Source organism: Anguilla rostrata, chromosome 2 (assembly GCF_018555375.3).
Source record: "Anguilla rostrata isolate EN2019 chromosome 2, ASM1855537v3, whole genome shotgun sequence".
Lineage (NCBI taxonomy): Eukaryota > Metazoa > Chordata > Actinopteri > Anguilliformes > Anguillidae > Anguilla > Anguilla rostrata.
The window spans coordinates 59063704-59076713 of NC_057934.1; the positions used below are offsets into that span (position 1 = coordinate 59063704).

Genomic DNA, 13010 nt, shown 5'->3' on the forward strand with positions numbered 1-13010 from the left:
GCATAAGGATATTCCTGTAGGTGGAGTCCGCTGTGTGTGTGTGTGTGCATGCGTGTGTGCGTGTGTGTGTGTGTGTGCATGCGTTTATTCCTGTGTGTCCTTTACCGCCACACAACTTTACAATGCAGACCAGTCTTCAGGCTTTTATTGTACTACCGGAAAGTTCCATTTGCAAAAGTGAACTTGAGTGAGTGTGTGTGTGTGTGTGTGTGAGTGTGTGTGTGTGTGTGCGTGCCTGTGTGGGCGTGTGTGTGCCTGTGTGTGTGTGTTTTTGTGCGTGCGCTTGTTTGTGTGTGATAGAAACAGAGAGGGGACAGGGGTATGATACTGTATCTGTGCTGGGATGGGCTCCAGGGCAGAAGAGAGGAGGGGGGCGTGGGGGAGAGCGACGGGGGGGTGGGGGCGATCCCCAGCCAGGCATGGGGTCGGCTGTCAGCTGGCAGAGAGGGGGCATCCAGCCGTCCTGAACACGGTCACTTTCACCCGACCATCAGAGCGCGAGTTACCCAGCAGCCCTTTACCCAGCCTTCAGCCCCCAGACCCAGCCTGAGGATGCCGGCCTCCGGGGGAACAGAGTGAGTACAGCTCCGTGTGTGTATGTATGTCTGTGTTTGTGTGTGTTAGCGTGCATGTGTGTTTTGTGTGTGTCTGTGTGTGTGTTTGTTTATTTGTTTGTGTGTATGTGTGAGTTAACTTGCGTTGCGTGTGCATGTGTTTGTGTGTGTTAGCGTGCATTTGTGTTTTGTGTGTGTCTGTGTGTGTTTGTTTGTTTGTTTGTTTGCATGTGTGTGTGTGTCTGCGTTAGCGTGTTGTATGTGTGTTGTGTGTGTTTTTTTGTGACCAGTGAGAGTATGTATATGTGTGTTTTGTGTGTGTCTGTGTGTGTGTGTTTGTTTGTTTGTTTGCATGTGTGTGTGTGTCTGCGTTAGCGTGTTGTATGTGTGTTGTGTGTGTTTTTTTGTGACCAGTGAGAGTGTGTATATGTGTGTATTCGTGTGTGTCAGTGTCGTGGGGAGTGGCGGTGTTGCGCTGCTGCTGTTGTCCTGGCATTTCATTCCGCCATACCGCCATTCTGCTCCGGACGGCAGGTTCTGGAAGCTGGAATGGGCGCTGGGGTTGGGAGCTGGGCAGGCATTGTCAGTTACATGAGCTGAGACCAACACAGGGACCATTTGAGAGAGAGAGAGAGAGAGAGAGAGAGAGTGAGAGAGAGATCAGAGTGACAGTTGCACAATTCGTTCATTTTTTAAAAATACACACACAACTCTATTTGCCATGGCAATAAAACACTTTGAAATTGAGAGAGAGTGAGAGAGAGAGAGAGAGAGAGAGCAAGGCCTGTACTACGGTTTAGAGCATTCAATATCTTACATACACACGCACACGTATACACGCACAAAGTGTTACAGTAAATACAAAAACACACAACAGAAAGAGAGAGAAAGAGTTTTGAGGGAATGGAACTGCCTGTTGAATTTATGGCTGTGAGGTCCTCGGTCTATCTTTGGGGTAAACAGAGCTGTACTGCGTTCTAAATACAGACTCTCCTGGTCACATTGGGTAACAGGAGCTGGGCTGTGTGTGTGCGTGTGTGCGTGTGTGTGTGTGTGTGTATTTGTGTGTTCATGTGTGTGTGTTTGTGAGTGTGAGAGTGAGTCAGCATACTTGCATCTATGCACATGTGCATGTGTACATGTCAGTGAGTGTGTGTGTGTGTATTTGTGTGTGCATGTGAGTGTATGAATAGTGAGTTTACTGTTGTGTACTATGTGTCTTTGTATGCATAGTAGTGTGCATGTATGAGAGAGTAGTAGAGTATAAGTAGGGGGTCACTGCTCTGTAGAGTGAGTAGTAGAGTATTAGTGGAGTATTAGTAAGGGTCACTACTCTGTACAGTGAGTAGTAGAGTATTAGTAGGGGGTCACTGCTCTGTACAGTGAGTAGTAGAGTATTAGTAGGGGGTCACTGCTCTGTACAGTGAGTAGTAGAGTATTAGTAGGGGGTCACTGCTCTGTACAGTGAATAGTAGAGTATTAGTAGGGGGTCACTGCTCTGTACAGTGAATAGTAGAGTATTAGTAGGGGGTCACTGCTCTGTACAGTGAGTAGTAGAGTATTAGTAGGGGGTCACTGCTCTGTACAGTGAATAGTAGAGTATTAGTAGGGGTCACTGCTCTGTACAGTGAGTAGTAGAGTATTAGTAGGGGTCACTGCTCTGTACAGTGAATAGTAGAGTATTAGTAGGGGGTCACTGCTCTGTACAGTGAGTAGTAGAGTATTAGTAGGGGGTCACTGCTCTGTACAGTGAGTAGTAGAGTATTAGTAGGGGGTCACTGCTCTGTACAGTGAGTAGTAGAGTATTAGTAGGGGGCCACTGCTCTGTACAGTGAGTAGTAGAGTATTAGTAGCGGGTCACTGCTCTGTACAGTGAGTAGTAGAGTATTAGTAGGGGTCACTGCTCTGTACAGTGAGTAGTAGAGTATTAGTAGGGGGTCACTGCTCTGTACAGTGAGTAGTAGAGTATTAGTAGAGGGTCACTGCTCTGTACAGTGAGTAGTAGAGTATTAGTAGGGGGCCACTGCTCTGTACAGTGAGTAGTAGAGTATTAGTAGGGGGCCACTGCTCTGTACAGTGAATAGTAGAGTATTAGTAGGGGGTCACTGCTCTGTACAGGGAGTAGTAGAGTATTAGTAGGGGGTCACTGCTCTGTACAGTGAGTAGTAGAGTATTAGTAGGGGGTCACTACTCTGTACAGTGGTAGTAGAGTATTAGTAGGGGGTCACTGCTCTGTACAGTGAGTAGTAGAGTATTAGTAGGGGGTCACTGCTCTGTACAGTGAGTAGTAGAGTATTAGTAGGGGGTCACTGCTCTGTACAGTGAGTAGTAGAGTATTAGTAGGGGGTCACTGCTCTGTACAGTGAGTAGTAGAGTATTAGTAGGGGTCACTGCTCTGTACAGTGAGTAGTAGAATATTAGTAGGGGTCACTGCTCTGTACAGTGAGTAGTAGAATATTAGTAGGGGTCACTGCTCTGTACAGTGAGTAGTAGAGTATTAGTAGGGGCCACTGCTCTGTACAGTGATAGTAGAGTATTAGTAGGGGTCACTGCTCTGTACAGGGAGTAGTAGAGTATTAGTAGGGGGTCACTGCTCTGTACAGTGAGTAGTAGAGTATTAGTAGGGGGTCACTGCTCTGTACAGTGAGTAGTAGAGTATTAGTAGGGGGTCACTGCTCTGTACAGTGAGTATTCAGCTGCGTGTGCTGAATACAGACGGAGACGGTGGCAGATAATGAGGTTCCCTAAAGGGCGGCCGTGTGTTCTGTGACTCACAGCCTTTGGACTGGGAACACACACACACACACACACACACACTCACACACTCACACACACACACTCACACACACACACACACACACACACACACACACACACTCACACACTCACACACACACACACACACACACACACACACACACACACACACACACACACACACACACACACACACACACACACACACACACACACACACACACACACACAACCACACACACACACACACACACACACACACACTCACACACACACCACACACACACACACACACACACCACTCACCACCACACACACACACACACACACACACACACAACACACACACACACACACACACACACACACACACACACACACACACACACACACACACACACACACGCATACACAGACACTCCAAAATCTGTAGTAACAGTAGAATGCCTATTTTAAATTCAGTTTTCAGTTTGTCTGAAAGCTGACCTTTCCTGTTATTTGTATGCATTTGTAGTGCTACTTTATCATTAATTAGTTTCCATCCCTTATCGTAAATTGGAATGCCCATTTGTATTTGTACGCTTGTCTTGTTGCGTAAATTCTGGAGAGCGCAGATTAACACACTTGGCATGAAAAGTATGAGCTGAGGGGTTGCTTTGCCAAATGAACCCCCCCCCCCCCCCCCACCGCTTGGTGATGCTATGCCCGTTTCCACAACATTCTGTGGGATTCCTTGTCATGGAGTCAGATGAGGTCAGAATTCAATTCCACAGCATGGGTTGCATAGCTATATTTGGAATACGTTGGACTGAAAACACCTGTAACTGCATTTGTACATATGCGCTAAACAGCATAAGACTGCATGCCAGACTTATTTCCCTAATACAGAGAAATTAGGCCTTACCTGTGTTCCTCTGAGCAGCCCGAAGGGGGAGGACTACTCCACCGCCATTTTGAAACAGAAGCAACGCCCAAACCGGCTCGTCGTGGACGAGGCTCTGAATGAGGACAACAGCATTGTGTGTCTGTCTCAGGTGAGCGTGCGTTCGCTCTCTCAGGCGTGTTATCTCGCTCAGGTGCGTATTGGGTTACCTGTCTGGTGAGTGTTGGGTTACTTGTCACAGGTGAGTATGTTATCTGTCTCAGGTTAGTGCTGGGTTTTACCTGGCTCAGGTAAGCACACGTTACATTCACAACGTTCACAATACTCACAACACCAATAAATTCCCTCATTCTTACACACACATCACACAACATCATGGAAAAACTCAAGCAAAAAATGATATTTATTGAATAAAAAATCTCACACTGTGCTGTACTATTGATCAATACAGTTAGTCTTCCTCACTGAACCCACTGCTCTGCCCAAGAAAATTCTCCCATCTTCAATTTGAAAATTACTGCAACCTTCTTTCCTTTAAATTATATTTTCAACTGTGGAATATCCTCCTTTCCCAAACACTGTGCAATATTCCAGACCGAGGAAGTCTCACCAGATCCTCAACAAATATTGACAACACAGACTTAAAATCACCGACAAAACAGATGGATACGGAGCTTTCATCTGCAAGCGGACTTACACATGAAACACTCTTCAACCTTCTTCTTCCCACTTCTCTCTGGAATCCATGCAACTGCGAACATAGGAAATGGCAACCATAACGTTGTCCCTCTCCGTGAAGTTTTCAATGGACTGTTCTTTATTAAACTGCCCGCTAATGCTCTAGACCACAGGTGTAAAACTCTAGTTCAGACATTTGCTCTGACCTAAAAATCAGCAACCATTTCCGATGCAAGAATCAGAGTGGAGTGAGTTCATTTTGTGATCAGCTACCTAATTGACCAATTAACAGTGACATCAAAGATCAGCATACCCTGCAGCTTCAGGACTATGTTCTACAATATTCTATATTCTACGATATTCTATTAATTTTATTTCAGTATATCTGAGTCCATTTCTGGAAAGGGTTTTTTCATTGTGTTTCACTGGTCAGTTTGTCTCTTCCTTCCACCTCCTCCTCCTCCTCCAGGTGAAGATGGAGGTGCTTCAGCTGTTCCGCGGCGACACCGTGGTGCTGCGGGGGCGGAAGCGGCGGCAGACCGTCTGCATCGTGCTGACGGACGAAACCTGCGCAGAGGAGCGCGTGCGCATGAACCGCGTCACGCGCAACAACCTGCGCGTTCGCCTCGGCGACGTCATCAGGTACTGAGGGGCACAGGCACAGTGATGTCATCAGGTACTGAGGGGCACAGGCACAGTGATGTCATCAGGTACTGAGGGGCACAGGTACAGTGATGTCATCAGGTACTGAGGGGCACAGGTACAGTGATGTCACCAGGTACTGAGGGGCACAGATACAGTGATGTCATCAGGTACTGAGGGGCACAGGTACAGTGATGTCATCAGGTACTGAGGGGCACAGGTACAGTGATGTCACCAGGTACTGAGGGGGACAGGTACAGTGATGTCACCAGGTATTGAGGGGGACAGGTACGGTGATGTCATCAGGTACTGAGGGAGACAGGTACAGTGATGTCACCAGGCAGTGGAAAGGACAGTTACGGTGATGTCCACAGGTACTGGAGAGGACAGTTACAGTGATGTCATTAGATACTGGACAGGACAGTTACAGGATCATATCGTCATGAACATGAGAAAACAGGGTGATGTCATCTAGTGCCATTTAGAGTCGGTACAGTGTGATGTCATTTGGCAGCTTAAAACATGGTGTCATCAGGTAACAAAAAGGTCAGGTACAGGGCAATGTCATCAGGGTGTGAGGAAGGCAGATATGGTGTGATGTCATTATATATTAGTCAGAGGGGTAACAGAGAGCTGTCATAGGACAACATGGAGAACATGCACCGGGCGTTGTCATCAGGTGCCTGGAGTGTGAGTGTGACATTTAGATGACATCACTAGGTCATCAAGTGAGGTTGAGAGTTGCGCGGGCATTGTTTCTCACTCCTCTGTGTGTCCCCAGCATCCAGGCCTGCCCGGACGTTAAGTATGGCAAACGCATCCACGTCCTGCCCATAGACGACACGATCCAAGGGCTCACAGGGAACCTGTTTGAGGTCTTCCTCAAACCCTACTTCCTAGAGGCGTACCGCCCTGTGCATAAGGGTAGGAGCTCCACCTTTCTAACATGCACCTAAGCATTTTCGGGGTGGCAATGCTGATGCTCACAGTTTTTATCTTAATGATGCGTGGTGTGACATCATATACAGATATTCACCAGACCTTGGTGAAATCATTTTAAATATTCTAACCCTTTAGATTCCAGAAAAGTTATTTTGAATTACTACAGACTACATTACATTATAGGCATTTGGCAGACGGTCTTATCCAGAGCGACGTACAACAAAGTGTATAACCATAAACAGGAACAAGTGTTGAAAACCCTAGAGGGAAGTACAGTTCCAAGTGCAGGGAGCGACCGCGTAGTTTAACTTGGACCCTGTAGGATAATCTGATCAATACAAACAAAAGCAGCAACAAAGCAGCCTATACAAATAATACAAGCAATAATTAAGTAGACATGAGTGCAATAACTAAAATAAACTAAGATAAATAGCTTATCTAGCTACAAACCTAAGCTTACATAGTCAATTAGAGACTACAGGGAGGTAGGGAGGGATGGGGAGAGGTGCAGCCTGAAAAGGTGAGTCTTCAGTCGTCAGATTATTGACAATTTAAAAAACAATCCATCAATAATAATACAATTTCACCAATATTCAGAAAGGGATGTCTTTTATATAAATGTACGTTTTGGTTAGTTACATGTTTCACTGAAAATGTGTCAGAGATCTGCTGGAATGGTTTCAATATTTTTTCCAGCATCCAAAGAGAGTATTTTTTATAATATGTGTTTGGCCAAGGTCTGCATTTCACGTGTGGGTATGAATGGATCTTCTACCAGTGAGATGATGACTGACTGCTCTCTGGCGCCCACCTGGGGCGAATGATCTGTCTGCAGGGGACATCTTCCTGGTGAGAGGGGGCATGAGGGCAGTGGAGTTTAAGATCGTGGAGACAGACCCCATCCCCCACTGCATCGTCGCCCCTGACACCATCATCCACTGTGAGGGGGAACCCATCAAAAGAGAGGTGGGGGGTCTGGGAGGAGGTGGGGGGTCTGGGAGGGGGGGGGGGGTTTAAATTTTGAATGATATTATTCTTAACTACTGATTATTGCTATCTATAGCTGTGTAGCTGTAACAATGAACTCATTCTTCTTAGGATTCTGTTACAAAGCTTTGGGCTTTGCTGACATTATTCTGGCTGAATTTGTGTGCAGTAATGAGATAAACATTGCAATATAAAATAAACATTATTTCCACTGCTGTGTGAATTGAGATATAGTAAGTATCTAGAAGTGAATAATTTGTTTAGATTATTTGGTCATTTTAATGCATTCTGGAAAGGCTGGGATTCAATCAGTCATTTATCCATGACATGCAATTAAAAGAAAGATTTATTTTCTTCACAAGCACAACTTGAGTTCAGTGGTCACTGCAAAGAACTGGCTCAACTTTGTTTGCGAATAAAAAGAGCGGTGCTTGTGTTTGCTTGTAAGTCAAAACCACAGATGAATGTTAATTGAGTAAAGGCCAGTGTTTTCATGTGGAGAGGAAAGTGACTGGGTCATTGGTCTGTGCCGTATTCCACGCAAGGATGAGGAGGAGAGCCTGAATGACATTGGCTATGATGACATCGGCGGATGCCGCAAACAGCTGGCCCAGATTAAGGAGATGGTGGAGCTGCCACTTCGCCACCCAGGGCTCTTCAAAGCCATCGGAGTGAAGGTGAGCCACAAACCAACCAATCAAAGTTAGTCAATAAATTGAAAAAAAAAAAAAAGCTCAATTGTCCAATCAGTCATCATTTATTCAACCAACCAGATCCCTCTGTAGACGGTTAGGTCCATGTGTGATGAGGTACCTGTTCTCATCCATCAAATATTCTAACGCTCTCATCTTCTAATGAATGCATGAATCAATCAGTCAAATCAACAATTCAGTTAAACAGCCAGTCAGTCAATTAATCAGACAAGAGTTGTCCATTAAATTACTTATTCATTCAGTCAAGCTAATTTAATTAGGTATTGATTGACCTATGTTGTGTAGAGAATTGTGTACCATATATTCTGAAGTCCTTGCCTTGTAGAAACATCTCCTGCCTAGTTGAATCCAGCCACATGAAACTCGCTCTAGTGTAAGGTTGCCATGTATGGAAAATCTGCCTCCAATCCTTCTCCCCACTGCCCACTCAGCCTCCACGGGGGATTCTGCTGTATGGTCCACCGGGAACGGGGAAGACCCTGGTGGCTCGGGCCGTGGCTAACGAGACCGGAGCCTTCTTTTTCCTCATCAATGGTGAGATAGTTTCCCTATGATGGGGGCGGGGCTGCCACAGGTTTTCTCTCATATCACTCAGGTTATGAGTTTCCTATGTGTCACACTCAATGTTGCCCTCTCATATCACTCAGGCTGCCTGTTTCCTGTGTGTCACACTCAATGCTGTCCTCTCATATCACTCAGGCTGCCTGTTTCCTGTGTGTCACACTCAATGTTGCCCTCTCATATCACTCAGGCTGCCTGTTTCCTGTGTGTCACACTCAATGTTGCCCTCTCATATCACTCAGGCTGCCTGTTTCCTGTGTGTCACACTCAATGTTGTCCTCTCATATCACTCAGGCTGCCTGTTTCCTGTGTGTCACACTCAATGTTGCCCTCTCATATCACTCAGGCTGCCTGTTTCCAGTGTGTCACATTCAATGCTGTCCTCTCATATCACTCAGGCTGCCTGTTGCCAGTGTGTCACATTCAATGTTGTCCTCTCATATCACTCAGGCTGCCTGTTTCCAGTGTGTCACATTCAATGCTGTCCTCTCATATCACTCAGGCTGCCTGTTTCCAGTGTGTCACATTCAATGTTGTCCTCTCATATCACTCAGGCTGCCTGTTTCCTGTGTGTCACACTCAATGTTGCCCTCTCATATCACTCAGATGTATGTCCTTTTTGTTGCACTCGTTGTTGCCCCCAGGGCCAGAAATAATGAGCAAGCTGGCAGGAGAGTCGGAGAGTAACTTGCGCAAAGCCTTCGAGGAGGGGGAGAAAAATGCCCCAGCCATCATCTTCATCGATGAGCTGGACGCCATTGCGCCCAAGAGGGAGAAGGTGAGAAAGAGGAGGACAAGGGTGGAGGAGGAAGAGACTGTGTTCTGTGTCTGTGCACGTTCTGAAGACTCCGTACATTGCTTCTGGAGTGCCAGTGTCAGTTTTGTGGAGGCAGTGCATTCCTTCCTTGCTGGAGTGTCTGACTCCAGTCCAAGATGGCCGCAGTATCTGCTGGTGTCTGGTTTGTCTCAGCACTTACTATGCGATTGATTACAAGGGACTGACACTTAAGAGTCACTGACGGGGTGAGAAGTCCACACGTCTTGTTTCCAGGGCCTGCTTTGCTGCTGAGCAGAAGGAAACCACTCCAGCACTTGAGTTTGACGCCCCCAAGCCATAGTGGCTGTGTTTGTATTGTCAGGTTCACATGCACCCCTGTTGCGGCAGCATGTGTTTCTACGGTGATGGTGTGTATTCCGCCAAGCACAGCTCTAGCTTTTCTGTTGCCTTAGGCAAGACTGTGAACTGTGGACGTGTGTGTGTGTGTGTGTGGTGGGGGACTGATGGCAGGGTGCCCCTGACTATCATGGATGAAATGCATGGATCTCAGCACCCCCCCCCCCCCCAGACGAATAGCACCCTAGGTGACTGCTCTTTTGCCTAAAACGGGGCCTGGTTTTGCTGAGTCAGAACTCCATGACTCCGTGGTGCGACTATGCAGCCTCTACAGTCTTAGTGTAGTCTGGGGAGTCTGTAAATACTGAGCCATGGAATCAAGGTTTTTCACTCTGTAGCCAATCAATAACGAAAATGAAGTGTATTAATATTAATATTAATGTAGCCGAATGAAATGCCCAAAAACCTGCAGGCACTGCAACCCTTGATTGAATCCAGGACTGGAGACTGAGTCCCACTGGTTAATAAGGATGTAAGGATGGTGTTCCATGGTTTCAAAAAATCTCTTCAGTCTCCTTGTGTGTTTGTGGGTGTCAGTAGATATTTTATGCCAATTTATTGTGTCATTGTATTCGGTTGGGTGAGTACATACACTGTACTTTATGGTGTCTGTGTGGTTTCCGTGGTGTCAGTAAATGTTTTATAGTGTCATTGTATGTTCTTTTCTATCAGTAGGTGAGTAGTGTCGGTTTGTGGTGGGAGTACATGGTGACAATGCTTGTCTATGTCTCTGTACAACTGGTGTGTGCTACTTGCTGTCAGTAGATGTTGTATAACGTCAGCTAGTGTTGCGTGGTGGTGTCTGTGTTATATAGTGGTGTCTGTGCTATGTGGTGGTGTCTGTGTTATGTGGTGGTGTGGTGGTATCTGTGTAGCATGGTGGTGTGGTGGTGTCTGTGTCTTGTGGTGGTGTGTTGGTGTCTGTGCTGTGTGGTGGTGTGGTGGTGTCTGTGTCTTGTGGTGGTGTGCTGGTGTCTGCTGTGTGGTGGTGTGGTGGTGTGGTGGTGTCTGTGCTGTGTGGTGGTGTGGTGGTGTCTGTGCTGTGTGGTGGTGTGGTGGTGTCTGTGTCGTGTGGTGGGGTGGTGGTGTCTGTGCTGTGTGGTGTCAGTGCTACCCTCTCTTGAATCAGTTGTTCAGGCTCGTTTGTGTGCGTTCTCTCTCTCTCTCTCTCAGACTCACGGGGAGGTGGAGCGGCGAATCGTATCGCAGCTCCTCACCCTCATGGACGGCCTGAAGCAGCGTGCCCATGTGGTCGTCATGGCAGCAACCAACCGGCCCAACAGCGTGGACCCCGCCCTGCGCCGCTTTGGTCAGAGGGAACTCTGTGGGAGGGAGGGATAGAGAGAGAGAGAGAGTGACAGAGTGAGAGAGAGAGAATAAGAAAGAGTGACAGAGAGAGAGATGCTAACATGAAGGATTCTATACATCCACCATATCATTCATTTTGAGTTCCTAACATTGAAAGCCAAAACATCTTGGCTTTATATGTCCTCTGAAAAGTCATTAAGGTATGTGAGAAAGTACAGTACTGACTGTGTGACTGAATATTCTGTACTGATATACAGTAAATCACTAGAAACTCCTGTTGACAACCAGAACCTTTTGTAGTTGAGAGAGGACAGAAGTAATGGTAAATTCAGCAGAAGATACTGCCAAAATATGCATGCTAAACATACACGAACTGTAACACAGATTTTTCAGTGGTGAGCGAGGTAATAACAGTAATATCAAGGGTCTGTCTGTCTGTCTGTCTGTCGACCTGCCTGCCGGTCTCTCTGCCTGTTTGTCTGTTTGTCTGTCTGTCTGTCTGTCTGTCTGTCTGCCTGTCTGTCTGTACAGGGCGGTTTGATCGGGAGATTGACATTGGAATTCCAGACTCCACAGGGCGGCTTGAGATTGTGCAAATTCACACCAAGAACATGAAACTGGCTGACGACGTGGACCTGGAAATGGTATGAGAGCAGGGGAGGAGAGAGAGAGAACACAGAGATGAGAGGAGATGTGGGGAGGGGAAGAGGAACGGAGAACAAAGGAGAGTTAAAGGGGACAAAAGAAATGAACGGAGAAACATAAATTTGTACTGTCCGCGTTTTCAGCGTCAGTCTTAAGTTGTGGAACAGGTGTGGCAGGTGTGCAGGCAGGTCACCGGCCTCGCCACAGAGGAAAGTGTGTCAATGCCCTGTCCGTCTCACAGATCGCCAAGGAGACGCACGGGCACGTGGGGGCGGACATGGCCGCGCTGTGTTCCGAGGCCGCGCTGCAGGCCATCCGGAAGAAGATGACGCTCATCGACCTGGAGGACGAGACCATAGACGCCGACCTCCTCAACTCCCTCGCCGTCACCATGGACGACTTCCGGGTCAGCCACACTCCCGTCGCGAACTCCTTCTGGGTTGTTGTTGGGGGGTGGGGGGTGGGGTATATGTTCAATACACCCAGCAGAAGTATCAGCCTCCCTCCAGAAATCTATCGAGGAGTAATTTACAATATCAAAATAAGATCAATTTCCAACACACTGTCAAGTGAAAGAGAGCTTACCGTACACACAGATTTTACATAATATTTATATTATATTATATTATATAATGCCAATAATTAACATTAGTGACTGAAGATTCATGGAGCAAATCATCAGAAAATGCAGGTACATTGAAAATCTACTTTAAGTACAATATTTGCTCACACTTTACCTGTGGGTCAATACTGAATTCCAGTAGGTACTGTTATGATAAGGATTTAACAGAGGTTTTTAATGGTATTCATTCTCTGATGACATTTACAGGAGGAAAGATGTGGTAAATGTGTCCATAATATGTGCATGGTGGGTGGAGTCTAGGTGATTGTTTTGGGGCTGTATGGTGGGTGGAGCCTGGTTGGTTGAGGGCTGGTTTGTGGGTGTGGCCTTGCAGATTAAGAGCTGTGTGGTAGGTGTAGCTTGTGTGGTTGTTTAAGTTCTGGCTGGTCTGCAGAGTTTGGAAAAATCTAGATAAAGGAACCCTTAAACAATACTTGTCCCAATGCTTTGGTCAGTCTGGTGTATTCTTGGTATCTGCAAGCAAGCAGCCAGTTTGGCAAAATCTTGCGAACAGAAAGACGCCAAAGTGTAATGTAAGTGTAAG

The 13010-nt window shown here is 46.7% G+C and overlaps 1 protein-coding gene across 1 annotated transcript in view; it reads left to right on the forward strand.

Moving 5' to 3' along the window:
• The first annotated feature begins 415 nt into the window (after positions 1 to 415).
• Positions 416 to 13010, forward strand: part of zgc:136908 (Transitional endoplasmic reticulum ATPase) — a 19758-nt gene continuing 7163 nt past the window's right edge. Inside the window, exons 1-11 of the mRNA XM_064323480.1 lie at positions 416 to 575; positions 4234 to 4345; positions 5342 to 5514; positions 6296 to 6438; positions 7292 to 7422; positions 7989 to 8120; positions 8588 to 8690; positions 9362 to 9495; positions 11065 to 11200; positions 11731 to 11843; positions 12086 to 12250. Coding sequence (XP_064179550.1) covers positions 553 to 575; positions 4234 to 4345; positions 5342 to 5514; positions 6296 to 6438; positions 7292 to 7422; positions 7989 to 8120; positions 8588 to 8690; positions 9362 to 9495; positions 11065 to 11200; positions 11731 to 11843; positions 12086 to 12250 — 1365 coding nt within the window. The 5' untranslated portion in view covers positions 416 to 552. The remainder of the gene's footprint in view (positions 576 to 4233; positions 4346 to 5341; positions 5515 to 6295; positions 6439 to 7291; positions 7423 to 7988; positions 8121 to 8587; positions 8691 to 9361; positions 9496 to 11064; positions 11201 to 11730; positions 11844 to 12085; positions 12251 to 13010) is intronic.